At 27.3% G+C, this 27,802-nt stretch overlaps 1 protein-coding gene across 2 annotated transcripts; it reads right to left on the bottom strand.

Moving 5' to 3' along the window:
• Positions 1 to 1,143: 1,143 nt before the first annotated feature.
• LOC129969162 (regulation of nuclear pre-mRNA domain-containing protein 2-like) lies at positions 1,144 to 27,343 on the bottom strand. Of its 2 annotated transcripts, XM_056083598.1 has the most exons (10): positions 27,231 to 27,343; positions 20,487 to 20,799; positions 18,475 to 18,604; positions 17,967 to 18,067; positions 17,832 to 17,884; positions 17,170 to 17,296; positions 16,020 to 16,195; positions 14,256 to 14,418; positions 10,709 to 10,876; positions 1,144 to 4,659 (listed from the first exon to the last, which is right to left on the bottom strand). In XM_056083598.1, the coding sequence occupies exons 2-10, from the start codon at positions 20,638 to 20,640 to the stop codon at positions 3,014 to 3,016; spliced, it is 2,718 nt and encodes a 905-aa protein (XP_055939573.1). In that variant the 5' UTR covers positions 20,641 to 20,799; positions 27,231 to 27,343; the 3' UTR covers positions 1,144 to 3,013. The 2 variants fall into 2 exon arrangements, with proteins under 2 accessions (XP_055939573.1, XP_055939574.1); XM_056083599.1 differs by lacking the exon at positions 10,709 to 10,876.
• Positions 27,344 to 27,802: the final 459 nt, after the last annotated feature.

The raw sequence follows: 27,802 nt of genomic DNA, 5'->3' as shown, positions 1-27,802 counted from the left end.
TTGCCAAAAGTAATGAAAATTATAAGCTTGATGAACGATATTTTAATCAAATGTCAAAAAAATATGCGGGTTTAACTTCAACATCCATCGCATTGCGTTCATAGTCGGACTATCAAAAGTTATCCGTAAAATTCGGCATCTTATTGGCCTGTGAACTTATCGATTATTTTGTCACATGTAGTCAAATCGCTTTAGCCGTTACTTGGATACTTTGAATGTTTACAACATATTAGCTTTAAAGTAGTTTTTAAATGGCATTCGATAATGTGCAGTTTTTCACAACTATCCTGGAGTGGTGAAGACTTTTGCCGACGAAACTCCCAATATCTCGCCGCCACTGATATTTCGAGAAATGATATGTCACTGCTAAATTGCAATTTTAGAATACACTTAACAAGTAATTTTTATCTTAGAATTGCACAAGATTAAAAAAAAAAAAGCATGTAAATGTAAAACATATTGCAGTTTAGCAGACAAATTATTACTGCTTATCAAAGAGGATTATTTACATTGAAAACGATTATTGTTGGTTGGTTGAAGTTTAATGGTGCAAGAGCCTTGTTTGGCTAAACTGCGCCAATCAAATGGTAAAAATAGAAAGTATTTACAGATCTAAAAATAAAAGATCAATCATATAAATGACATAAAATCCAAAATATGGAGAACTATATGCAATGTAAGATAACAACAAGATAAAAGATTCAAGAAATTGTTAAAAATATTAAAAAATCAAAAGGCAAATAATGATGTCAAAGTTGGGGATAGAAAATCATTGCAGTCTTATGACATGATATTTCTTAGTGAAATTGTCATGGACAGTGGTATGAAAAGTATTGTGGAAAAAATACTTTTGAATTTCATATCCCTTTTTAAAAAAATCAAATTTAAACTGATATCAAAGATGCAATGTAACTACAATTTTGAATAAAATGAAATATTTTCTGTCCTTGGAATTGTAAATGTGACTGATTTGGAAGGTGACAATATAAATAAAAAAATTAACAAAGGCAAATCAACATGCTTGAAACAGGAAACTTTTATTTAATTATGAAATTTAATATTCTTTAAATTTCATAATTCTTAACAGTTATAAGTTATGTAACTTTTGTACAGGTACCATGATGCAAGAATTTTTAGACAAGATCCACAACATATAATTTATTAAATACATACATTAATGAATCCAATACAATTGACCATTTCAGCAATTAAAATCAAAAACATTTGGGTATGTGCAAATGTACATATCTGGAATGCAGCTCACAGCATTTACTTGAAAGCAGATTCACATTTAAACATTTGTTCAACTACACACAGTTAATTTCTGCTCCCCTTTAAATAAATGAGAAAATAAAACATTTATTATTTCCTTTCAATAAAAATGCATTAAATTATCCACCAATTTAATGTGCCATTCATCTCACCATTAAACTATCCTTTTCTTGAGTGTATCCTAAACCATAAATCTCGATTACAGAGGTAAACAAACTATTGTAAGAAATAATTCTAACGTTTTACAAGAGAGCCATAAAGTTCTGAAGTATAATGCATTAGATGGTGATTTTTTTTAGAATTATTATTATTATTATCTATAGCAATCCATTAGAAAATATTATCTGGATAATACAACCAATATTAAAAAAATAGCAAAATTACACTTGCAATAGTTTATTTCCGAAAGGCCGAAACATACTCTACTTTTCAAATTTAGTTGATGCAGTAATAGTTCTGTTAACTTTAGGATATTTAGGGTCTGAATAGGAAAAGCTATAGCTACAACAGTAATTAAATTTTCTGGTTGCATATATTTATGTCATAATATGAGTAACAGTATCCCATTTTCATTTTTTTCTTTTTGTTTCGAGGAAGATTAAAAATTCTGTTGTTTAACAAATTCAAAGTGACATAGTACCGCAGAGTATAAAATACCTGAACAGTTAAAACACTGGCAACTGGAATGCACAACTCAGTGATACCAATAAGAGGATTTATATTGTTAATTCCTTTATATAACTAAGCTGTCAGTAGAAATGCAATAAATTATGCTAAAATCACTATGGTCAAATTTAAAAAACAGAAATTTAAAAACAGTCGGTCTATTTTTTGATAAAATATGAATCTCACCAAAAAACACCTAGAAAAGAAAAGTAAATGGAGGAGGAATCATATGTCCTAATTTATTGATGGATATGTTACTGAAGTTTACATAAAAGACCCATTCATTGTTTAGGAGCAGTATAAATTTGTTAAAATATTTCAATTTCAAGATGCAATGCTTACAATGCACCAACATCAGTATTCCAAAAAAAATTCCTTATTATCAAAAATGATAATAAATTTTCCTATAATTACATATAATGCATTTAAGCTTTTAAAGAACCAAAAATATTTCAATATAATAAATTTTGAAAGAAGAATAAATATTTCAATGTAATAAATTTGAGAGCAAAAGAAATCTTACTTGAAAAAGCAAATATTTGCCAGTAAACAGATATTTTTTTCCATGATTCCAAATGACTATTTCATAATACAAATAAAGAAAAACAAATTCTGTAACAAGTATAGAATTTTATTGCTCAAAGCATAAAATTAATAATACATACAATTCTGATATATTTCCACTTACTCATCTTCTTTTTAAACATCTTAATGGACTTTTTAATAAATTTGCAATGCTTCATACAAAGCAGTATTTTTAAAAAAATGTATTAAAAAACAAAAAAACACTGGAATGGGAAGGAAAAAAAAAAAAAAAAGACTACAGAAAAGTTTTTTCCCCCAACATTTATTTACAATTGTTGAATAAGATTTTGAAATAAAGATTGTACTTTTATTCAAGGCATGTATTTGCAAACACTTCATAACACCATTAAAAAATAACTACTGTGTATTACGATAAAAATGTTCACTGAAGCGCTGTTTGCTAGGTGAAATGAGTTAATAATCTACAAAACGTTTTGAATGAGTTTTTGTGGTGAAAGAACATAACTAACAAAAGTCATACCATGAAAAACTAATACTGTGATTGATTCCACCCTCTGCCCCTTCCTCTAAAAGGGAATCTTTTATTAGATGAGGATCCATATTGGCCAGGCCGTGGGTTAAAAGATCCTTGAGGACGTTTCTGCTGAAACATCTCAGGTCTATTAGGCCTAAACCTAGGTGACCAATTCTGACGTGGTTGAAAATTTGGACGAGAAAAGTTTCTGTTTTGATTAAAAAAACTAGGTGGTGGACCATGATGAACAGGGAATTGGCCCTCTGGAGATGATGGCACAAGGTTCTGCACACTGTTGTTATGCCAACTATTGCCAAACCACCTATTACTCAAGTTTTCTCGTTGGGACTGCACCGTCTCTATCCTTGAAAGTGAACTGTCTGTGGTGCTGGATATGGGCTCAATATAACTCACATTATCACCATTTGGAGGAGGAGGTGGTGGTGTCGAGAAATATGATGGGGCATTTGTTTCTGGAGGTTTACCAATGAAGAACTCTTCATTGGGCGAATCTTTCATAGGCTCCATTGACAGCATTGAATTTGAGCTGTCAATAGGTGCAGATACAGATGCAGGCCAAATGGGCATGGATTCTTGAGCGCCATTTTCTTGTGCATTTTTATCTGATGGAAGTACCTGTGAGGGTGTGTCATCAGTCACTACTGTTATCAAAGTGCTCAATCTCCTAGTAGGAATGGTCACTCGAGGAACATCATTTTCTATAGAGACAGTACGCACAGGTGATAAAGGTTCCATTTCTGGGGAAGGAACATCAATGTTGTCCTCTTCCATGGGGTCCTCAAGATCCATATCTGTGTTATAAGTTTCCAATTCAGGATTATACTCGTCAACCGAAAAAGATTTGTTGGAGAATTTAAAATTATCAATTGGAGTAGAAGGCACAAGTGAGGGAATATAAGATAATTGCTGTTCTTCCACAGTGGATTGAGTTGAATATGATGGTATGGAATTAAATGTAGTAGTTTGGTATGAATTCACAGTTGTAGTCAAGGTACTGGAAAGAGTAGAGACAGATGCAGGAAGTGCTGATTGAGATGTGGTGAAATAACTTGATGGAGATGACAAATGCTGTGAAGATTGAGAAATCGATGGAATGATGCTTTTGATGAATGTGGACATACCACCAGATTGATCATAAAGTTCAGAGGACACAAATGGTGAAAACTTTTCTTTTCTTTGGGAATCTTCTTTATCAGCATTTGCAGACTGAATTAAATTCGTAAGTCCCTTAAGTATATCTTTAGGACTCTGAGTTTTGTTACTAGAAGCCAGTTTGGTGAAATATGAATGGCTTGAATGCATATCCTCATCCTGAAGAGGTGTATTCTGGCCACTATATTCATCTTTAACTGGTGTCAAAGCACCACTGTTAAGAGATTCACTGACTTTATCTTTTTTGGTTGTGATTGGTGATTCAGTTGTTTCACGGAGAGGTGTATTATTTTCAGCTGTTGTAGAACCACCAAAAAGAGTGCTTTGTAGTCCAGATGGCAGGTTGGGAATATTCTGCAACAAATTAGATAGCCTGCTATCTAAGCTCCCAGAATCACTTTGCTTTGGTTCAGTTTTAACAGGTAGGATATCAGTTTTATCTTTTTTCGCTGCAAAAGCATCTAGCCATGACGACATTCCACTTTGCTCTAACATAAAGAAAACACCTTGTTAGGTTTACATAAAGAATAAAAAATACAAATTTTAATAATTTCTTAATTAAATCACAAAATTACATCCTCCATGAAAAATGCATATATATTTACAGTAGGATTTAAGAACAATAATATTATTACATTATTTCTTTTCAGGCAATTGTTTAAAGAAAATAATTTCAGAAAACATTCATGGTTAAACATTTCCAGGAGCAAAACACCAAAACAATAATTATCAAAAGAAAATCTAGTTTGCTCTAGAAAATGAAACCAGCAGGGTTTAAATTTTATAACAACAAAACTTTCAGCTTTAAAAGCAAAAAAAAAAAAAAAAAAAAAAAAAAAAAAATAATAATAATGCTTCTTAGTCAAACAAAACTGAACTCTAAGGTCCTTTTCTCCACAGGGTAAAAAACAACTATTTGATGGAAATTTTCTTTTAGTCAGATTCAACAAATGTTAAAATAAATCCCTCAAAATTAATAAAATTGATTAGAAAAAATAATAATACAGAATGAAACTATTTCACACGATTCTTCGAATAACAAAATATAAACTGGGGTCAGATAAAATTTGACATCAGCAACACAGAAAGAGCTATCAAATGAATCTCTGCATTCTTTAACTGCACTGATTTAACTTTTTACATAAAATTTATATGACAGATAATTAAAAACATTACTTTATAGAATATAGTTTATGTGAAGCTTTACAATTAAATTTAGCATCTCTCAAATATGAAAATTTTATGTACAAAACAAATTTTCTATAGACACTATTAACCCTCTAGATGGTTTTATTATACATGTAAAACTTTTTGAAAAGCAACAGCAGTGAGACCAATAAGCTGTAGTAAAAGTGCATGGGTTTTCAAACAGAGATGCACTGAAAATGTGAATAAGAGTTATTCCCTCTCCTCTAGGCCTTGGGTAGTCAGCAGCAATCCCTGAGGTAGATACTAATTCTGCTCATTCAAGTCAGATTTTATTGCTTTCATGTTTATTGTGCATGGTTATGAAAGTAAGATGTTTCTAGGAATACCATATGGGAAGACTGTTCTGCTGCATTCAAACTTTGATCACCAAGTTGTTGCACAGCAGAAATATAAATAGTGAGATTGTCTCTTAATTTAAGAATTGTATGTACAAAAATTCTCATTATATGGCTGGTGTAAATGTATATATATCAATTTCAAAATACTTTATGAAGGATTAAAATTGCCTTTATATTCACTTATTATTCCTTTAAATATATCATTATTTGTAATATTTTGGTACTGAGTTATCAACATTTCCAATGCAATATATTAATATTAGTCCAGAGCAGGAACTAACCAAAACCAATTATGTTAATCTCATATGTACAAACAATAGCATGTACTAAATTTTAAAAGCAGAAGCATAGTCTTCTATGATAATAAAACAGAATTTTAGAGTGCTAGTCAGAAAAATGGTTGGATACCTGGGGGGGGGGGAAATCCTAAACACATAATTTGTTCATTAGGTATTATTGATCCATGCTCTAAAATATATCTCCGCAATTTTTTCCCGAAATTTCGATATTACTTTTTGAACTAATTATTATTATTATTATTATTGGAAAGTGATGACATCTTTGCTTTTAAATGTTTCAAAATAATGAAATTTCTATAAAACTTTAAAATCTATGCCATGTTAAACATCTATAAAATGTCTTTAACAAGATTTTATTTTTGAATTTTTAAATTTTTTTACTTATTTAATGCATTTGTGAAAATTAACAAAATTATTGACATATTTTCAATTATTTTCCATCTGCATCAACCATTTCTAATCAATTTTAATGAAATAGTCAGGTAGAATAGATAAATGATTCTCTTTAGATATTATATATAGGGCTATTTTATTTATCCTACACTGATTAGCTAAGTATTATTATTTAAATTTTAATTCAAATATAAGTTTCTAACCTATACAGTCTTTTTAAAAACAATACTACACAAAGGAAGATAATGAAGGAAATTCAAACTTTCTTCCATATTAAAAAAATAGTACTTATTGTTACATTTGCTAATTTTATCAAATATGTAATTGATATAAGTTTCAGTTACAATTAAATCTACCTATTTTTTTAATTTGACAAATACGTAAAACGTGTGTTATAAAAATAATTTTGCATCACTCCATTTTCTTCCTCTCATTAGTGACTGCTTGAAATTGAAATAACACTGAACTAAAATCCTTTTATTATAGCTAGTAATTATGGATCCAAAGAAAGAAAGTAGTTTTGCTTTAAAATGAAACATAATATTTATCCAACAATCATTTATTAATCATGTTATGTAAGCATACCATTTTAATATCAGTAAATCTTTTAGGAGACAATGAAAAGCTACATTTTATGTGACAACAAATAATTTAGGAGTTAAACAAACAAAAGAATTAAAATAGTTTTTAACAATTTTTGAAAATCTTAAATGTTTACAAGAAAATTTTCTTAATTTTCATAGACTGTTTCCTTAAATATAAAAGGAGAAACAAACTATATATGCAAATGTATCTAGCTTCCTTCAGATTTCAGTGAAGTTGGGATGCATGAATTATACAATTATTTGCCAGCTTTATTTGAAAATTACCAAAAATTAGAGTTAGGAATTATTCTATGTTTAGAAGTATATATTAATGTAAACAATTAGTTTCATTCATGAAAGAAATAAGTCTTCTGCTATATCCAGAATTATTCACATTCACCTTGAATAAGCCCCCCCCCCGCCTTTTTAATTAACCACTATTTTAATACCAAAAAGAAACATTTAAGAATTTCAAAACAGGTAACGATTTTTTACAATTCATGCCTAACAGCTCTCCTTCCATTTTTTTTTTTATCCTTTTTGAATGTAGCATATTTTTCAATCAAATGATTATGCTGTAATTCACAATCTAAACTATTAGGAAATATAAAAAGTGGCTAAAAAATGTTTATATGGAATACATTTGTACTCTTTTGTCTTTATACTATACTAGCTGGTGTGTTGCTGCTGCAGGAGAAATGATATCAGAAATATCATTTGAAATTTATAATAGCTGTAATAAGTTGCTTCTCAGAAAGGTAGAATTTATTATGTTTGGGATGATATGAATTATATTAAATCTCAAAAATGGCCAACATTTGCCATTCTATTCGGTGATTACTAATTTTCCAATCTAACACCCCCCCCCAAAAAAAACCCACATACATTCAAGGATTCTCAATTTATTTTGCATTTAAAAATTAATATTGAGATCAATATAATATGTATAAAAACAAACATTTGGTAACATAACCTTATTAATAAAGATTTTGATATGGGAAAAATTAATGTAAAGTTATGCAACCAATTGATCTAGAGCAAATGGCTTGAATGTTGTGACAATTCTATTGAGTTTCATTCTCTCAATCTTCCATCCCCACTATGTGGCAGGAAATCTGTTCTATGACTACTACTGAATTTTCAAAAAATTCTAAGAGTTGATAACATTCTTCTGAGATCAGTATCAGTTTTGCTAGCTAAAAGGTACATATTAACACAATTTTCTTTATCAAAATTACAAATCTGTAACCCCAGGCCTTGTTCATCATTGTATATCTTTTTAATCCATACAAATTACTCTAAGAGAAAAAACTTTTTTTTGAAGTGATATAATTCAGAAAGATCACAGACAAACTGTGAGTCTATGGTGCTTTCAGCATTATCCATGCTTTTAACTTTGTTATGTCATTAAAAAAAAAAAAAAAAAAAAGTCTCGCAGCTGGTCAATTTATAAAACCAGCAAGAGAAATCTCCTAAAACTTTCTAGCATACTCTTTTAAATATAGATGTTATACCAGAGAATGCCTTGCATAGTATTGGAATATAGTAATTGCTAAATATTAACCTTTGGTGGGAATTTAGCATTTTTCTGAATCAGTCATGTTATCCTTGACCTTGAACCACAAATATAAAATTAAAACTAGTATTAATTTAATTTATAGCTGTTTTTATAAATTTGCCGACAACATCAAACATCATTATCTGAAAAGAGTTTCTTTCCCTTTGAAGAGATACATCAAATTTGGAAGGTAGATGCATTAACAATTCATATTTCAAATAGAATCGTATTTCCATTGAAGACTAAGTTCTAACAATTTTCCCTTTGATTTTTGTCAATAATTATCTCAGAAACATGGTAAGAAATTACTGAATCACCACATACAAATCCAGATTCCTCGGACAGCAGTTTTTCCAGAGTTTGGTAAGCAGATTGTCATAATTATATACTAAATGTCACTATATATACTAACATGTCACATAATCTATGTTTTGTGTGACTTTCATAATCGAATATATAGCTTATTCTACTGTATTGATATTCAAAGGAAATTTTCCAATAGCTTCATGCATTTTGAGAAAAAACAGAATACTAATAATTAATTTTAAAGAGTATTATTTAATATACCTCATCAGGACATTAGATTCACATTGATTTCATAAGATGCACGAGATCTTGTTCTATACACATCTTAGTTCATTTCCCTGATCAATATATTTTGTTATATTTGGCAGTAAGTAATCTCTTTTCCATAAAATAAGTTTCACTCGGATGGTTTCAATTCAATTTTACTGCCTGATGAATGTATAACTGAACAGATTTGGCATAGAACAAGTGCTCAGTTGCATAAAATCAAAGAAACATTTCAATGATTGTGCCTATTCCTATCTCTAGATCTCTCAACAAAAATAAATAGCTTTTTAGGTCAATGAGTTTCCTTTATATATAACACAGCCATTTGACTCAAGAACTGAATGCTTTTCCAACATGTGTTTACCTTTTGCAAAGCCTCAATCTTCTAGATTCTTCATCTCATATTAATTCTAAATCAGACTTTAATGAGACAGTGTGAGAATTTAATATCCATAAACTGCAAGATTTCTGATATACATTAATCTTTAAATATTTAGAAGTAATTCCTGGTTCTAATATACATAAAATATAATCATATTCTATGTTTCCCACATAACCCAAATATGCTACATGAGGTAGTATACTGCATGTGAAACTTCCTACCTCATGCACCCACTCTGCATATTATATGTATATATATCTTAGCAGATTAAAAAAAAAAATGTAAGCTACAACTATAAATGAAATAATTTTACATAAAGCAGCTAATAAAAAAAACCTCAAAAACTCAAAGCAAAAACTTTTTTACATACATTCTAAAATTTATAAAGGATTATTTAGCTTAAAATGAATATGAAGTAAACTATTCTTAAAGGTAATTTAAATACAAACTAAACAAAAAAAAAAAAAAAATGGATCATTAGTTACAGAGATAATAGCTGTTCCGTAGATAATATTTTGCTTTTTTGAGGGGAGATAGGAAGGAGTTCCAGGGATATTTTTGAGGACTTTTGTAAAAATATTCCTCAAATAGGGATCTATTAAAGAAATAAAATTAGGTTCAATGCTAATTATTTCTGAAACCTTTACTGACTGGAAAAATAATTGAAGATTGGATGAAATAAGATTACAGTAAGGGAATATTGAATTAACATTAAAATATGCTAAATTATTAATAATAGTATATAGAATGAAATACTAGCAGAAAGAAAAATTAAGCAAAGCATGTTACAGCAGTAGAGATAAAGAGTATGCATTGTAAAAGATGCTAGCTACCATTTCCTTAAATATTGCTCTCAAAGATTCTATTAATTGCACTAAAACATTTATATAATTATTATTTTGAATATAACATTTTAAATGTAACTAAATTAAACAGTGTGATTAAGTAAAAAAGCATCTAAAAGATCGAGGCTGCAGCAACAAAAGAAGAACTTTTACTTCCTCAAAATACTGCAGAAACATACTTATGATTAATCTCAGGATTTGAAATTATTCTTATAATTATTTCATGATAATTAAAAAATAAATTCAGCTGAAAATTGTTAGGAATATAAAGAGCAAAATTTAAGGCTATGGGCTAAGAATCCTAATTTTTTTCCAGAAACTATCCAATGCAGCTACATAAGAAAGCAACAAGTTACCATGGCCAAAAAAATTTGAAAGGGTTGGAATAGGATTTCCCACACTCTTTGGGATAGTAGGTTGTGAATCCGATTCCACATTCTTAGGTTCAGGGGAAAGATTTAAGCCTTCTGGAGAACCCACAGGAGAAGGAGCATCATCCAAGTTATCCAAATCTTTACCTGGAGCTTTGATAATGGAAAAAACAGCCATTTAAAGGTTAGCCAGTTTTTATTTCGTTAATATGATTAATGGGTTGCAAAGCAAAAATCATCTTTTGTAAACTCCCACAATTTTATTCAAAAGATTCAACCAAGTATTGAAAAAAATTCTAAGGATTTCAAAATATGTGAACTGGAATTAATTCGGTAAGATATTTTATACCAAGTTTCACTTCATGAATATTTTTAGGTAAAATTTATCAAAATCAATTACAAATGTGTATGTCTAGTAAAAACTAATATTAAATAAAGAAATATTAACATTAAATAATCAGGAGGATAATAAAAACTGTATTAAACATTTACTAACATTCTTCTTTTTTCCCCCTCCTTCATAAATTCTAGTTTTAAGGGTGGAATTATAATATATAGCAACATGCCCATATAAGATTTTATATTCTCAGCATTATGTTGACATATTATATATATATATATATAAAGCAAAAGTTATTACAAGGTTGCCACACAAATCTTGAAAAAAGAAAATTCCCTGAAAGTATATTCAAGTTAAGAGGAAATGCGCGAATAGTACTTATAACAAGACAAAATTTATATATTAAAGGAGTGGAGGAAGGAAGGGGCATCTTACTTCTCATGCTCTTTAATTGTAAGTAACATAAAATTAACTGAGTGAAATAAAACAAACATTTTTGTAATCATGATATAAATTATTTAATGATTACTTTAAAAAAAACATTACCAAGCAAGAATATTTTTATTTATTCCTTTTTGCAAATTCATGTATTTGGGCATCAATTTTTGCAGATTTTTCACCTTTCAATTTCATGGAGCTAATGGACCAAATTAGTGACAAATAAGGTACAATAAATTTGTAAGGCCTAACATACATTTTTTTTAGCCATTTCACTTTCTGTGAACATATGTAAAAATATTTTCAATATAACATCAAAATCATTCAAGGACGAATGTGATGCAAAAAGCTTTAATGTTCATAAAAATTCAGCTTTAACTGATAGTTCTTGAATTAAAAAGTTCGAAATCAGTTTATTTTCCGCAATTATTCCTTTTAGATACTAAGTCCTATATCAATGATGACTCTTTTAAACTCTTGTATGTTTTCCTCCTTCGACATGACTAGTAAGTGCCTGCTTTCTCATATTACTTAGTATTATTTTCTTATAAAAGTGAACAGTATACAACCAATAGATTTTGCAGAACTTCTCAAACCCATTCAGCAAAATTAAGATTTTTATTTATCCATCGAATTCATATTAAATACGAATTTTGATCAACTTTCTTCTTCTTTTTTTTAAATTCTCTACTTTGTATTGGGTAAAAATCAAAACTCTCCTTTTATTTTACTGGCAGCACCTGCAGGATTTACATGATCTTCATTAGCGTTTGTGAGCCTGCATAGCAACAGGTAACTAGTATGACTAATTAGCATATCACTGAAGAAGGTGTATTTTTCCTGATATCTTTGCATACATAAGGTGATTTATGTTGGGATCTGTTAACAAGTTGTAGTTGAAGAATGCAAGAGTGTAGTAAGCTATTACACATTTTTGAATACTGATAAGTACCCCCCCCCTTTATGTTTTATGCCAGCCACGCTATGATAAAAATTCATATTGTTCTGTTATCATCATTATGTAGATCTTTTTCTTGTTAGGATTAACCCTTTAACTGTTTTATTTTCTTTACTATCAAATAAGATGACACCTTCTATTTTGGGAATATTTTCTTATTTTGATTGAAATGGAAAGCCATTTAATACCTCACTTATCTATGTATTCGAAGTAATTTTAATATTGAATTATAATTGTTATGAATGGATTATTTTTTGCTTATAACTATCAAAATTCAATATACTGATGCACGTATGACACTCGGGTAAAATAGTTAAGCAGTTAATTAAATTTATAAAATCAAGTTAATTTTATTTCAAGACTTTGAATAAGCTCACTGTTTTTCAAATAATAAACAAACTACTGTATTTTCAACTAAACAGTACTCATCTGCTTCCATAGATTAAATGTTCCTACTAGAGAAATAAATTCTATACTTTTATAAAAATAGAAAAAGAACTCATGGAAATAAAAAACTTGTTCCTAATAGAGAAATAAATTCTACACTTTTATAAAAATAGAAAAAGAACTCATGGAAATAAAAAAACTTGTTCCTAATAGAGAAATAAATTCTATACTTTTATAAAAATAGAAAAAGAACTCATGGAAATAAAAAACTGTCTCAAAAATTGAAACTGGACTAATCTATATAGAAGAAGAAAAAAAAAAGAAAAAGAAAAAAGGTGGAAGCGAGGAGAGTAAAAAAGCGACGAGTTCCCACATAATGCAACCGAGAATGGTATTGTTTCATTTTTGGAATCACATTTCTGTGCATTTTCCAATTTCTTTTAAAGACAATTTTTAAATTCCCTGTATTTTCCCAGCTCTCCGGTGGTATGGCAACCCTGTATTATTAATTTTGTGCTAAAAATTATAGTACAGCAAGGAATTCAGATATTTATTCAAGTAATTAAAAGCAAATTTAATATCTTTCATATTTTTTAAACATCATTTTTTAAATTCTAAGAAAAGACAACTCATAAATTTTGAAAACTGAAAATTGCATTAGAAAATATCAAGTATGAATTATGATTATATACAGAGTACTAAGATAAAAGCTGCTGAAATTCTGAAAATGCATTAATTCAGATACGTAATATTCTCCAAGTAAGATTTCTAAAACATTATGAAAATGGCTATGAACAACTCAAATATTATATAGATTTTGATTTACCATTACAAATACTGGGAAAAAATTGATTACAAAAGCTCCAAAATCCCAAATTAAAAACACATAATACAAAATATTAATTTAATGCATAAAAAAAATTAGAAAAGAACTGATTTAAAATTATATGAAATTATTGGTTTGGAAACTAGAACAACAAAACAAAGAAGTACAATGAAATAAAATAAATTATATATAAACGAAGATTAAAAAAAGAAAAGAAATAAGATCCTTATGCTGTATTATATAGAAAATAAATGCGCTGTGATTACACATCATGATGCCTTCTCAAAAACAAGAACATCATGATTTTTATTGAATTAATTTTTTTCTCTGAAAAAAAGTACCACATGGAGTTAATAAATAAGCATAAACACCTAATAAATAAAAAAGAATGAGCCATAATGTTAATTTTCAGATGGATTATTTCACATAAAGTTTAAGTAATGAAGAGTCAATTTAAAATTAATTTGATTAATATGAACATTTTTTGATTGCATTCAACTAGTATAGTCAAGGCCTTCTCATTAGACAAACTGTAACAAAACATTGTAAAGATGGACAAGCAATTTGAGATTGGAAAACTTACTATTGCTATTATCAGTCGGAAGATTGAGTTCCAATTCATGATCCGATGTTGTAGGTGATGGTGCATCAACTGATGGAGATGGTACTGGACTTGGAAATGTGGCTGCTAGTTCTGCCAATTTCTTCTGCAAGGTTTTAACTCTGTTGTCAAAATTTTTGTAGGCCTATATGAAATATGAACAAAGCCAACAAATTAAAAAATAATAATTTTTCAATGGAATGTATATGTATAGATATTTCCATGCATTCCTTTTATATTTTTATGAAAGGGTAAATATATTTTTACTCTTAATAAATATGAACAGAGTATATGTGCTGGCACTTTGCAGCTAGACTGTTGGATTTAAAGCTATCAAACCTAGCACATGTATACTTTGGAGATTAAGAATAAATACCTCAGAGCTATTTATTTTTGATATTTTAATTGGAAATAGAATTAAAAAGTAAGCAAAATTCTGGCTTTTTTCCCCCCAAATAGCTTCAAAAATATAATACAAAAAAAAAAAAAACAAAAAAAAAAAGATAATTACATTTTTAAAATTTAAAAAATCACCTTTTTAATTATACCAATTTTTTGCTACATAATTATTTCTCTATCTTTTTTTAACAATTTTTTAAAAAAGTATTTTAAGCAATTTTTTTTTCATAATGATTCATTTTATTGTTGAAGTGAAATTTAAATTGCTTTCACTATTGCTATTCATATTAAACCTTGGATTTTTTTTTTCTCATTGTTGAGGGTGAAAGTATCCATGACTTATTTTTCTATAATGTGCAGGCTTTTATTTAAAGTATATTTTCAATAAATTTTCTGATATTTATAGTACTTATAATTAAGGTTTAATTTAATAAGTAAACAATGATGAATTTTTTAAAAGAAAGTGCTTTTATTTTTAACCCATTTGAGATTGATTGAATCCCACATATGCAAAGAGTCATACAGATGAGTAGCACATCATGTAAGCAATCATAATGAATAGCAATTATTAGTCAATACGAATTTTGCGAACTTCTAAAGATGGTCTTTAAAAAAAGTTATTAATCTTAGAATAGCTTTCTTATTTGAATGCAATAAATTTTTTTGCTGCTTGAGAATGATAAATTTTTAATCAGCAATCCTCCTGAATTATAATGCATATTATGAAAAATATTCTTTATTATACATCAAACTTCAAAGTTGAATTATTCTAATTTCAATTCTTATATATATTTTACATAAAAATGTTTATTTTCATCTAATTTTTTTTTTTTTTTGTATTAAATGAATTTTAAACATTTCAGAATTTCCAACTAAATTTCACATTTTATGTGAGAATATTGATAAGAATCCACTTTACGAAACACAGAAAGGTGCTTGGTTTTTAAAATAATAAAAGTTAGTGTCTAAAAAATCAGAACACAATCTGATTGCTGTTATTACAGTGCAAAAGACAAATTAAAACTCAAATGTTGGGAAGTATTGTAACAAAATGGGGGTGGAGGAAAATGCCTCTTTATTTAAAATAGAAATTATGTAAAATAAAACAGTATTTGAACTACTTAATGCACGTCATTACCTATATTAAATGAAAAAGAAGCACATCATAAAGAAAAACATGTAAAAATGCCAATAAATGCAAAATTTTTTAACAAATGCATTCATTTTAATAAAACTGAAAACTATAATTTAAAATTGTAGAAATGAGAAGAGAAGGAAATGAACTAAATAATATACAACATTTGGTAATAATATGGTAAGATTCTATGCAATGAAAAAAATACTTACATTAGCTACTACTTTAGCTTCTCCTCTTTGAGTATCATAGTAGATCTCACTTTGTTCTAATAACAAAATTAATTCAGTCTGTGCTGCTACAGTCTTTGTCATTGCATCCACTAGTTCCTCCAAAAGGGCAACATTTTTGTCAAAGTCCCTTTTAAATTGTTGCCCATGTACTCGATCTATAAAATATTTTTAAAAGGGAATATTTACTGGTTTACATCAAGATTTTCAATTAAAATGACAAAGTAGTTTTAATCTTATAACAAGTTTTTGAATTATATTGACATTTCAATTATTTAATTTCAAAGTTTTCAGTTTAATGGAAATAATTATTGTAATAACAAAATATTACTTTCTCAATAGCAACATCAATTGGTTTTCTTGATTTCCCCCCATTAATCTACCAATTTTGTATTTATTACAAACATACAGCTTCAATATAATTTTGCAGATGAGTGGCTGAAAAGACAAAAAAATTTGGAATTTAACTTCAATTTATTTTTTCACGAGAGAACATGGCTTGTATAAGGGGGAGCAATAATAAAACGCGCTTGTTTACATCAAGACATAAAAGCAAAAAGTTGAGAAATTTCTCCCTTAGTTCTTTTACTAAGAGATTATTTTATGGAATACTTTGTCATACATCAGTTCAGGAAAGAGAATTTTAAGATATATTTGGATAATATGCAAACCTTCCAACATTGGTTATCCAGTCATCAGTAGCATTTCTTACTGACATATTACATCTAACGTAATATCAACAAATTATTGAAGAATGGATATTTCCAAAGAATTTTTACTACTTAAAACAAATATTTTCAAACGTTATTCAAAATCATTTGTGATATTTATTATTGACTAAATATACGTAAAATAATTATTTCAAAAAAAAAAAAAAAAAAAAAAAATAGAAGAAAAAAAAAATCACACGATTTTGTTGAAGAAATAAATTAATATTATTTGTTAGACATTCAGAACTCATTAAAACAGCAAGCAGTTTTGTCTTTCTTAAACAATCATTGCTCAGTTTAACATCATAACAAATTCCGATATTCATTTTTGTTACGAGGAGCCATTCCAGTAATTAATCATTAATTATTTTTACCATTAAGAGAATACATCTTACTACAGAAAGACCTTTAATAAATCTTACCTTTTAAATTTTGAACTATCTCAGCATTGGTGGCATTTAGTTTGCTCAAGTTTATAGATGCCAGCCTTTGATTAACTTCCGTTTGTAATGATGAAACAAGTCTAATTTTTTTGATAACTGTATCTGGCTAAAAAGAATAAATGTCAAGGATTATAATTATGTTTTAAAACATTTAGTTAAATATGATATTAAATCTGAGATCATGGCATCTTACCACTGTAATACAAGTACCACCATATGAAATTTTTCATATTAGAAGCATTGCATTTAAGTGCTTTGCAATAAAAATTTATAATTTCTGAAGCATATTGCTTTAAAAAATTTCAGAGTTTAAATTCTTATTAAACCTTTATATTCATGAGAAATCATCATCAACCAAAATTATAAACACTCTTTGTTAAATTCAATTGTTAACCGAGTGCATTCATACCTTTTTATGAATACTAAAAAGTGTTATTTTAATCAGTTAAAGTTACAACCAGAAAAAATAAACAAACAAAATCATTTAAAAATATTTTATATACATTCATTTATTTATTTTAAATAAAAATAAAACTTCAAAGAAGAAATTTTTGTAAAATTTTCTTACCTTAATTAAATTAGAAACAAAGAGTTAAGCTAAAGCAGATTGAAAATGCTATAATTATAAATTATATGCTTACCTTAAAATCTGCCAGCAATTTAGAAGGTGCAGTGGCAGGAACTTTTGAATTAGCTATAATAATAAAGAAATTAATAAATACAAAAAAGAAGGGGATAACAAAAATCAAAAGTAAAAAAAGTTCTCAATTTTATACCTAAAATTGCCCTAAGATCGGCAATGAATTCAGGACTATATATATTTCTCTGCTCCCATATATTAAAGACTCGAAGAATAGCTGGGCGGATGTGTTCATCTCTAAAAAGAATGCCCAGATTAGTAGAATTCCTAAAATTGTTTATAAGAAATTTTAAAATAAAAGTACAGTCATGCATAGGATATGCTATCAGCAGAAGACAAACAATTTATTTGAAATATTTCCTAAAAGCATATTTACCTCCAGATAACAAAGAGAAACAATGTTCCTTGCTCAGAAATTTTCTACTATTCTAAAGAATAACCATGCATATTCGTTAAAGCTGCTTCAGAAAGTTAAAAGTAATTTTTACTATTTGCATAGATATGCAGTTGAGTCTGGCAAAGGTGAAACTTTCAAAATTAATTGAAAAGTACTAACCATTTTGGTGAAGATAGATTGTGTATGACTATGTTTACAATAAAATAAATTTTGGATAAAAAAATATTAAAAACATAAAGTAACATACCTGACAAGCAAGGTAGCTTCTTTTAAAACCTCAGCAAAGGAGTTAACAAAAGATGTAAAGCCCCTTCTTTTACTGTTTTGGACAACATCATTTGCCAAATGGAATAAAGTCAATCTATGATTTATTTTAGCTGCAAGATTAAAAAAAAGGAATTAATATGGGTCTTGAATGTGCATAACTATAAGAAATAAAAGAGTTCATTCACCTATACTTTATTATTTTACAATTAGAGATCTGCCAAAATGAAAATTTAGAATCTACAATCAGAACATAAGTGATACTGTTACCAACATGATGAATGTCAGCAAAATGATAAACTAACAATAAGTCAACATAAAATAATGCTATGAAGGGAGAGAAAAAAATCATGATTTTTATTGAATTATTTTTTCTTTCAAGATAACAGTTTTCACTTTGTCAACTAAGGAATCAAAATGAAAATATTTTAATAAGATAAATGAAATAAGAAAGTTAATTGGAAAGAATACTGTTTCTTGGATGACATAAAAATTATTAATAATTAAAATTTAATTATTCAAAAATAACTTTCATGATTCTTGATTATTCAAGTTGGCTCTTTGCCAAATCAGTCATGATCTCTATTTCTGCTGCGGATCAGCAAAGAAAATCTTGGAACTCATCAGGAGAGTAATTAAAAATCATTGAAAAGAGGCAATTTAAATAGTTTCTTTGTTTTAAATTACAAAGAAACATTGAAAATCACCTGTACAATCTAGGAAAAGGTTATAGAATTAGAATGTTGGATTTAGAAATTTCAATTTCAATATTTTATATATTTTCAATATAAGTGACTAATTTTTGAGAATTTCTTAATATTCAGGAATTGATATCAGAAGTGCTAGCCAATTCTCTTTAAACACCTCTTGCTTACTTCAATGTGCATAGATCCAAACCACTATAATCATTACAAATAATATTAGGAGCTTTATGTGTGAATAATAATACAAAACATAAATCCAGGTTTTTAAAGCATTAAGTTACCATTATCACTATCTATGTATCAAAATTCATTGCTATATGTATAAAAGATTTATCTGAACAGTATACATGCATAAATAGATTTTTTTTAAAAGATCTATTATATATATAGAAAATAAGCATATAATCTTATTTATTTTTATTTTTTAACAAAAACCTATTAGTAAGCAAGATTTTTTCCCCCATTATATTTCAAACTGTTATACTGACAATAAGACAAACCACCACAATAAACTGTGGGAATAGATATGTATATGTTTATTATATATATATATATATATAATTTGCAAAAACCGTCTGCACTATCTTATACTATTGGTGAATAGACAGATACAGGTATATAGTTATTTATCTACAAATTGTGCCTGTGTATTGTGCTGTGAATAAGAACTCCAAGTTTTATAATTATCAAGTTCATGAAATTATTACAAACTTTTTAGAACAAAGCAAAACCCATCAACATGTAGGTATCTGAAAAAATAGGACTCAAAATGGAAGGTCCTTGAAAGAAAGCAAATTCGAATACACATTTTAGTGCATATTTAATAATCAATATATATTCCTAACATAAAAATAATTATGTTTTCTGATATATTTAATACCAAAATTATAGAAATAGTGAAATAGAAGGTTCTATAAATCCAGTATTAAGAGAAGAAATTTAATCTTATAGTTTCATTTTCATCTAAATTATTTAATATACAACAAATTCAACTTTTATCACATAAATATATTTTAGAACTGCATTTTATGCAACAGAATTACAAAATTTTCACTAGATTTATCCTTAGAAAAGATGACATCTTTCAAAATGATAATCATAAAAAGTTTTGTTTTACATATTTAAAATATATAACATGGATATTTTAAAGGAACCAACAAAATAAATATGCTTTAGACCATATAATAAAATCTAGAATACTTAGAAAAAATTTTTAGAAAAAATTTTTAATGTATTTCCATCACCCATTCTTTTCAATAAATTAAAAGAGGAAAATTCAAATATGATTTACCTTTCTGTAACACTTTCATCCACGAACTCACTATTTTCTGATGATGAGCTTTATGATGCAACAGCCACAAAGACAAAGTCTGTATACTGTCTTGAGTATTAGTTGCTCCCTGAAATTTCTTTTCAAGAACTGAATCTGATAAAGAACTTGACATTGTTAATTATGAACCAAAACACAGTATTTATATAACAATTCTCCAATATATATATATTCTTTACAAGTTGACAAAACTGAATAGTTTTTTCAAGCAAGTAGTATCTTCTTTTTTCAGGTTAAGTAGATCCAACAAGTCCATCTTGAAAGATGAAATTATCTAAAAAAAAGTAGAAAATGAATTTAAATTACACATATGAACATTGCTTATATGCTTTGCTCTAAAGCAAGAAAATATTTAGACTAGTGGAAACATAAATACATTTTTAAACAAGTGATACTACTTAATACTAGATTTATGGTAGCAGTCATTTTGACTGTATATTCTATTTAATTTTTTTTTTCATAATTATAATATTTTTATTTTTTTCCATTCTTAAAAACTTATAAATTATTATATAAATTTACTTTTATTACTTTAAATAATTATTGTTGCCAATATTATTGCACATATCTACAATTACAGCTACCAAAATTTTTGACTATTTCAAAAAATTATTTATTTTCAGAATTTATAAATAGTTTTCTTATCTATTTTCATGTGCTGATATAAAAACAGGTACATTTGTCACAATGAGATTTGTGTAAGAAGCAGAAATTAATGGTGAGAGGAGTACAATGTCTCTTCAGAATCTTTGTACATCATCTAACTGCACATTTCCTTTGTATGAGAGATGTAGCCTTTCAACAAAAGCAGATATATTTAAAGACATTTTATTTTGAATAACTTCATTGTTGTGAACTGCATATCATGCTGCACAGAAGCAGTAGCAGAAAATATCTATCAATAAAAGAGAAGATACACGCTATCCAGACAAACTTATAGCTAACTAGTATATCTCAGAACTGTTTATCAAATATACTCATGAAAAATGCAGTTCATAAACATAAGCACATTGGTAGAAAACTTAAGAATGAAATTATTTGTTTTCTTCTATAAGCCCCCCCCCCCATTCATACTGTTTACCAATATGAATCAGAACTAAACAATTTTACTAATAGAAAAATAAATTATTTACAAATACAAAATGAAATCCCTCAATCAGAATAAGAAAAATGCTTCAAAACTGCATTAACTTTTAGCTTACCAACAAAAAATTGCTGGCAAGATGGCTTAATTCTTAACACATTAAACAGAGATTAAAGTGAAAAATTGGTCCTTATCAATTTTTTCCATTATTGCATGAAAAGAAAAATGTTTTAGGGATATAAATTTCAAAAAAAATCATATGAATGAATTTTATAAATTGTTGAATTTTTTTGTTGCTAACAGTTTCATATATATACAAACTGTATTAAAAAAATGTTGCCCTTTAATTTTTTTTTTTTTTTTGAAAAAATTACAAAAGTTATGTGTACCTATAATGTATCAAACAAATTAATTTCTTGTGTTTGATATTATTTTTAAGTTATAGAGTATTTTGTTGAATGCACGGGGAATTTTAAAACAAACACAAAATTAAAAAAAGTTAGAGTTAAAAATTAGAGAATTAAAAAGGTGTTTTTTTTTTTATATAAGAGTAATAGGAAATAACAGAGTAACAATTCTAAAATTCTTGATAAATGATAGTCAACTCTTCGTTTAAATAGCCTTTTTGCTGATCTTCTGAGAATATTTTAAAAGTTTAAAAGTTTTTTTACATATAACTATTTAGATTCTTTCTCCCCTCCCCCAATAAAGTGCTTAAATCTTTCAAACTTTAAAAATACACTTCAAGATACATACATACATATGAAATTTCTGCTCATTTGAAAGGATTTTGTTTTCAAAACAAAAACTTTAAAGTTCAATTATCCTTAAGAATGAACAAATTATGAATTATGATATTCACTACACCACAAGCAGTCTAATATAATCATTAACAAAATTTAAAATATAAGTTTGTACAAATAATTTAAGGGAGAAAAAAGCCCTTTGCACAACTGTAAATAATATATTTAAAATCAGAAAATTATTTTAAATTTTAATATAAAGTTAAAGAATATTACAATGGTTTAGATTAAATTTACTAAACATTGTATTTAATTTAAAATTTAGATTAGTTACCAGTACAACTTTAATATAGTCATTCATAATTTCCTTAATTCACAATTTATCTTGTTTTTCAAACACTGCAAGTAAAATTTATAATACAGGTAAAATAAAAATGTGCTCTATCTCAAGGACAACATAATCTTATGATGAGTTTATTATTCAAAATTTAAAGCAGAAATGATGATTAACTGTTTATCTAATTTAAGCAATTACTTTAAAGATGTATTAATGTACCAACATTAAATCTTAATTTAAATGTTTGATTCCTCTAATTTATTCATAAACAGATCTGTAATAGAAGCAAAACCTAATAAATTGCATATTTAAACTAATCTAATTTTTTAAAAAAATTAATGTATCAATAAGAGCTTGAAAATATAATTAAAAAAAGATGGAAAAGTAATTAAACTTTAAAAAGTACCCCAACTATTCAACAATGAAAAGGTTTTCAAGAGAAGAGTAAACCTATTACAAAAAAAATTTCATTACCAAGAATTATAGCAATGGCTGTTTACATTTTAATTTAATCTGAGCAAAGATTTTATAAAATAATTTATATAAGATTTTTTTCTTCTTCACCCCCCCTTGCCATAAATAGCCAGACAACAACAACAACAACAAAAAAAAAAAAAAAAAAAAAAAAAAAGGCTTCCACATTCTCCAAGAAGAATTTATAAGCCAAACTTGGCTTAGATATATTAATTATTAATTAATCCAAAATTTGCATTTGCAGCCCCTCCCTCCCCTTAAAGACAGAAAATATGCTAAAAACATTTACAAGTACCACCATAAAACACAAAATATATCTTCTTACAGTAATTTTCTAGATTTTTTAAATTCATGAATAAAGTTTGAAAAAAAAATATGTTATTCTCTATAAGCACAATGAAATTTCTGTTCAGAAATTTTTTTTCAGATCTGAGCAAAAATAGAGGAAAAGACACATACATACAAAGAAAAAAAATTTAACAAAATTATCTAATAATGATAGATTTAAGTAGCAGAACCATAATAAGGTGTGAACTTTTTGTATAAAAATAAGAAAAACTCAAGATTAACCAATAGCAGAAATAATAAAAATTTAAGATCTCGAAATAGTTTGAGATTAATTAATAATATGGGACACATTAACAAAATGTATTTAAAAACAAAAATTGGTTTCTGACAAATTATAATTTATATAAAGGTATGAATTTTAAAAATAGAAATGAGAAATACATTAAATTCTGAAGATCTAAAAAAAGTTCAAAATATGGAAATATATATTGAAAAATTCTCATTATTTGCTTTCTAAAAAAATATGGGCAATTTATTTTTTTAAGACTAAACAAATTTTATAATATTAAAATATCTAAGAAATTTATTCTAAATAACATACATATTATTGATACCCCTAAGTTGAAATTTAGCATTTTTGGTCATGTTTTTAACTTGAACCATTCTTTCACACTTAAAGACATTTGTTTAGGTAATATATCCAATATTAAAAATATAAAACTACATTAAATTTAAAATCTTAAGTCGAGAAAAGAATGTGTAGAGTGGAAATGAGGAATAACTTTAACTTTTTGTTAAATGACTTCTGATCCAACAAAAATATTTATTGCAAGAAGAATTAGAGAAACAACTGTTTACTATTAACATTACTATTTCTGTTACTTCTTAAAGATGAAATAAAAAATTATTCTTTTATTGCAATAAGTATTCCTAATTTTTCATGAGAAATTTTTTTATTCAATATATAGATTTTTGATAAATAAAATTTCCCATTGTAATTTACAAATTTCAGTCCATATTTAGTTCATTCTCAAGCTCTTATGCATATATTTTGAAGGAAGAAAGATTTTAATATTGAATTCGGATTTACAGGTAGTTGGGAACTACAAGTTTATTCTATTTTTAAATATAAATAGTAGAATGAGATATATTATGATTGGAATAAATTCATTAAATCATTGTCTTATGCATATCAAAAAGAATAATATTCTTAGAACTCACATACATTCTTTTTTTTTTTTTTTTCATATAACTTAAAATAAAAATTCACCTTGAGAAAGCTAATTTGAATATGAAATATTACTCAGTTTTCAACATAACATGCCCTCAAGCTAATCAATTTATTAATACCAACACTCAAATATAAAAAAGAACAATAAATGGCCATTTAATCATTTCTAATTCAAAGTAAAGCATATTTTAATCTTCAAATGATAGTCTTATAAAAAAGGTATGTACATACAGTAGCTCAAACAATTGAGAGTACACCTTACTTTTACTTGATAATCGACTTTCAATATAAATAACACATTACTGAGAAGTGCAAACGTGTTTTTATTTTTACATATAACAAACAGTTTAATTTAAAGTTAAAACAAAGAACTATCAAAGAAAAATTTCTAAATTGAAAAGTTTCAGAAGCATTTTAAATAAACACCTGCAGATTTTTGCCTCAAAAAATTGAGAATATACCAATGAATTTTTTGTAATATCAAGCAGTGAAAGAAAGTGTCAGTATTTAGTCATATGTCTTTTGGCTTTTATAATGGCCTCTAAATGTCATGGTACCGATTGACCAATGGTAGTACCTGAAGATATTTTACATCATTCTTCTTGCAACACTTGCTTTTAATGGGTTTTGTTTCTAATTTTATGTTTTAAGACTATTATTTTGAGAGTGGCCCACAGATATTGATGTCGGCACACTGTGGTAGTAAGTAACTGCTGTTTAGAATGAAAAAGACACCGCATTTTGACGTTACATGCATCCTGTTTGTGGCCGTTTTCCCGATGGAAAATGAAATTTCCCTCTAAACTCAAACTTTTAGTACTTTTCTTTAGATTGCTGCAAAGTATATCCAAGTAAACCATATGGTTTATAATGCCATCTATATGAATGAAATTTCCTACCCTGGATGAAGCTATACAACCCCAAATCATGACAGAGTCACCACCATGTTTAACTGTAGGACGTAAATTTTTTGGATCCAAAGCCGTATTAGGCTTTCTCCATATGATGCAACAGCAGTCACTGCCAAAAATGTTAAGTTTTCTTTCATCACTAAACATAACTTTCTTCCAACAGTTATTGGTCTTCAATTGATGAGCTTTTGCAAACTTCAAAGCTTTTTCAGAATTTGCATGCTGATGAATGGTTTCTTTATAATAATTCGACTTTTATATCCAGCTTTTCTAATTACATTTTGCACAGTTTCAGCACTTACACTTCTACTTATGAATTGAGAAGTTTCTGCAACAAGTTGGATTAACTATATGGCTGCAGAAACCTAAAGGAAAGCACTAAAAATTTGGGTTTAGATGGAAATTTCATTTTCCATCAGGACAATGCCCCCTAACAGATTGCACGTAGCGTCAAAATACGGTATCTTTTTCATTGTAAACAGCAGTTACACACACTACCACAGTCCCCCGACATCAACACCATTCAATATCTGCGAGCCACACTTGGAATAGTGGTCCAAAAACACAAAATTAGCTCTTTAAAGCAAGTGTTGCAAAAAGAATGGGGTAAAATATCCTCAGATACCAGCAAATATTGGTCGAATCAGTACCACAACGTTGAGATGCCATTATAATAGCCAAAAGACATGCAACTAAATACTGACATTTTCTTTCTATGCGAGATATTATAAAAATTTCATTGGTGAATTCTCAATTTTTTGAGGTAAAAATCTGCAGATGTGTATTTAAAATGCTTCTGAAACTTTTCAATTTAGAAGAATTTTGTTGATTGTTCTTTATTTTTGCTTTAAATTAAACCATCTGTTTTGTGTAAAAACAAAAACACGTTTGTACTTCTCGGTAATGTGTTATTTATATTGAAAGTCGGATTTATCCAAGGTAAGGTGTACTTTCAATTGTTTGGCCAACTGTATATAATTTAGAAAAAGTACTAAAAAATTCCATTTTTCAATAATTTATCCTGAATTTAAAACATTTTCAGAGTTAGTTTGTCAATCAAACAAAATATACATAACTCTAATTTATTCAAAAAATAACTAATTTGAAAATAAAAATTGCTCTATTAATACAAAAATAGTAAAAAAATTTTAAAAGACAGCATAAGAAGCTTTTTATCATGAAATTAATGAGTGATACAATAATACATTATTTGTTTTATAAAACAAATTTGGTATCAAATTGAAATTTACAATTTTCCTCTTACATCATTACACATATATGTTTTATTTCGCTATCAAACTTTAGCTACAAAATTTCACATTTAAGAAAAAAATTCATTATCTTTTCATAATTTAAAATATTAAATATAAAGTCAAAACAAATGTTAATGCATGCATCTTCAAAGTTTAATTTTTTTAAAAAATAGGCATCTATGCGCTGATCTAGTACTAAATTGAATTTATACATCTCATACATGTGAATGGCAAAACTGTCGTTTAAAGAATCCGGCAACATATGTTAAATTTTAAAGTTTACATTATGATTCGGCAGAACTATCAACAAAAAACGAATCATTTTAAATATGGCACGAAAATAAAAAGAAATGAAAGGAAAAAAGCTATGAAAGTAAATATTACCTATTCTGAAACTTTCTGTTAAAAATGGACATACTGCATTACATGAACAATGTCAAATTAATACATTAATTCCGTCTTCACATATACCGCCATATTTGTTTGCCGTGCTGACCTTCTAAGAAAATTGTTGCCATACTCTTTCCGAGTATGTGGTACGAAATTGTTGAACAGAACGTTCGATTAATTTTAAAGAAAATAATCCATTTTGAGATAGAGATTTATTATTCACATAATTACTTATTTATTATCATTACCTAAATAGAGCAAATTAATGTCGAATCAATTGATACAAAATGTGAAAGAACTAACCAAAGTCTAAAAAAGTTCTTGTGCTTGTACTTTAAGAAGATTTGAGTCTTTCTGTTTGATTTTTCTTAATTAATTCCTTAAAAAAACGCTATAAAGGCAATATTTTAAAAGTAGGCCTCCGAAAAAACTATATTTCAATGAAGAATAACTATGCAATGTACATTCCATAATTCCACATGCAACAAGCCGGATGGTGCTAGGTGCATGGGGTAGCAATATTGAAAATGAATTTCTTTTCTCCACAACTGTAACTTAGTTTGTTG

The sequence above is a fragment of the Argiope bruennichi genome, chromosome 5 (assembly GCF_947563725.1).
Source record: "Argiope bruennichi chromosome 5, qqArgBrue1.1, whole genome shotgun sequence".
NCBI classification, from domain to species: Eukaryota; Metazoa; Arthropoda; class Arachnida; order Araneae; family Araneidae; genus Argiope; species Argiope bruennichi.
The sequence above is the reverse complement of the archived record's forward strand: the minus strand, read 5'-3'. Positions and strand labels throughout refer to the sequence as shown.